This window comes from Euprymna scolopes, chromosome 19 (genome assembly GCF_053919585.1).
Source record: "Euprymna scolopes isolate OS-2025 chromosome 19, ASM5391958v1, whole genome shotgun sequence".
Lineage (NCBI taxonomy): Eukaryota > Metazoa > Mollusca > Cephalopoda > Sepiida > Sepiolidae > Euprymna > Euprymna scolopes.
In genome coordinates, this window is record NC_136500.1 from 99,597,146 (window position 1) to 99,599,515 (window position 2,370).

The following is a 2,370-nucleotide window of genomic DNA, read 5'->3' on the forward strand; positions in this document are numbered from 1 at the left end:
GAAAACGACGAAACGCGCATGGGTGCGCGCTGAATGGGATGTTTTCAAAAACGTAAATAAGTAACCACGGTGTAAACAATGAACCCCTCCCCCTACCAGAAAAAAAACGAAAAATGGTTATGAAGTGACTGTAATATTTTCACAAATAAATAATAAAAGTTCATAGTTTCTAATATCAGGTTATGATGTCGCAGGCCAGGCGGTTGTAGTTAATTTAGAAATGCTACAGGAAATTCTACTGTCTGATCTTCATCAATAACACAATCAATGGATTGATAACAATGCTCTAACCCAGGTAACTCTTGCAAACGTTTATAATTGATCATATCAACAGCATCGTTTCTAGGGGGTCAAGATTACTCTTTCATGAAGCCATTCCAACATTGTGGAAATTTTGAGCAATATCTGGAAAAACTTTAGTAATCAGGTCACCAATTCAATTTACCATCTGGCCACATGGTAATGTATGCAATTGAAGATCTCTATTTAATATTATTGAACCATTGGCAATGGAGAGAAGATGATCTGAGAAAAGTGCTGCAGACTGATCATCAAATAAATGTGTCCTCATATTGATAGTAAAAGTGATTTTTTTAAACTTTAGGCCAAAGAGGTGATGCCTTAAGACATGCATTTAGCTCATCTGCTTTAGTGCCTTTGGGAATTACAAGTAAGATTTGACAAAAATCACCAGATAGCAAAACAGTGACACCTCTCATTAAAGTGTTGTTTTCTTTCAAGTCTCCAAGACTACAATCTAATGCATGGAGTGCTCCTTGATGAGGCATGGTACATTCATCCCAAACTATTAATCTAGGTCGTTGTAATAAATTGGCTATGCTTGAACCTCGTGGGAGATTGCAAATACACTCATTTTCATATTTCTTGGCCAAATCAAGAGGCAACTTGAAAGTAGGGTGTGCACTACGACCCCTAGCTAGAAGTGTTACTGCTATACCTGAAGAAGCAACCGTCAATGCAATGTTACCAGTAGAGCTAACTTTGGCAAGAAGAAGATTAAACAGGAATATTTTCCCAGTACCACCTGGAGCATCAAGGAAAAAAATCCCACCCGCATGATCATTTACTCTATTCACAATATAGTCATATATTGTTTGTTGTTCATCAACAAGTTTTGACTCATTTTCAGACACATGCTTGCTCATCTCATGTAAGTTGTATGAAGTTTCACGAACAATGTCATGGTGAATAGCATATGCATCCCTGGTGATGGCAAGCCATATTCTGATGTTTTCCACCTAAATGGAGAAGCTTCTCCTGAAGATCCCACAAAACTTCATTTAAGATGTCATCTGAAAGATTGGCATGAGGATTATTTTGCTGGACTCTGTACAGAATATCTTCGCTGAGATGAGTCTAATGCTTCTCCCACAGATCTGTTGGGTTAGAAATATTGCAGCTATGAAGCATGATGGCAAATGAGCTTCGTAACTTCTTTGGTGACTGGAAAAGTGATGCTGTATCCATAGTTTTGTCCCAGTGTGAGTCATCCTGTAATAGACCGAGGGAGAGACATGTACGTCCAAATGTTTCAAAAATTTGTCCATTAACTGTTTTTAGGTCTTGGAAACTCATTATGCAGAAGGATGTGGAAGAAGTAGCATTCAAAATTAGTTAGATGGACAGTGTACACTCTGCCAAGTGCACAGGAATTGAAAACATTTAACTGACCTTCAACTCTATTTCCTTTTTGTCTACGTTTCCATTTCCTACGAGCATTGTCCCATGTATAATATTTGGATAGTTGATTATAAAAAAGAGTACATGCAAAATCATCCTCCCTGCAAAGTTCAAAAAAAAGATGTAAGGGTAGTTGACCTGGGAGCATGAAGTTGCTGTTCAACATTGCGTGGGTTTTCCGGATTAAAGTAAATTCTTTGCCCATTTTCAAAGTGTACATCAAGATGGATTACCGGGGGATATCTTTCGTGAATAGGGAAGCTCAATAACCTCCAAACATTTTAATAAAAAGGCAAGCATTCGAAATATTTATCTTTTTCTTTTATTTGAAATTAATCGAAACGTAGGTAATATTATCTAGTGTATGCAAATGTGTATTTCAGTGGCGCAAATTAGTTGACAGACGAAAATTTATAAAAAATATTTTTATATAAAACACGTTATTAGACCCTAAGGTTGAAATAAAACCCGAAAAAATACAATTTTTATTATTTTTTCAACATTTTTTTGTTAAGCTAAGTGTACGACTCCTATCTTGTTTTGAAAATTTGGCCGTTCTAAGTCTTGCCAGATTGGGCTTTTTGAGGCCAAATTTGGCCTTTTTTACGCTCTTGTATGGAACCATGATTTTGGCCGCCGTTTTTTTTTTTTTTTTTTTTTTGGTTTGGT

At 36.5% G+C, this 2,370-nt stretch overlaps 1 protein-coding gene across 1 annotated transcript; it reads right to left on the reverse strand.

Annotated features, from left to right (window-relative positions):
• Positions 1 to 593: 593 nt before the first annotated feature.
• Positions 594 to 1,166, reverse strand: LOC145240288 (ATP-dependent DNA helicase Pif1-like). The gene has a single exon (XM_080103868.1). The coding sequence runs from the start codon at positions 1,164 to 1,166 to the stop codon at positions 594 to 596; it is 573 nt and encodes a 190-aa protein (XP_079959994.1).
• Between the last annotated feature and the right edge of the window lie 1,204 nt (positions 1,167 to 2,370).

Excerpts from the sequence above, each read along its gene's own strand:
- LOC145240288 (XM_080103868.1), bottom strand. The coding sequence starts at position 1,166 with ATGAGCAAGCATGTGTCTGAAAATGAGTCAAAACTTGTTGATGAACAA.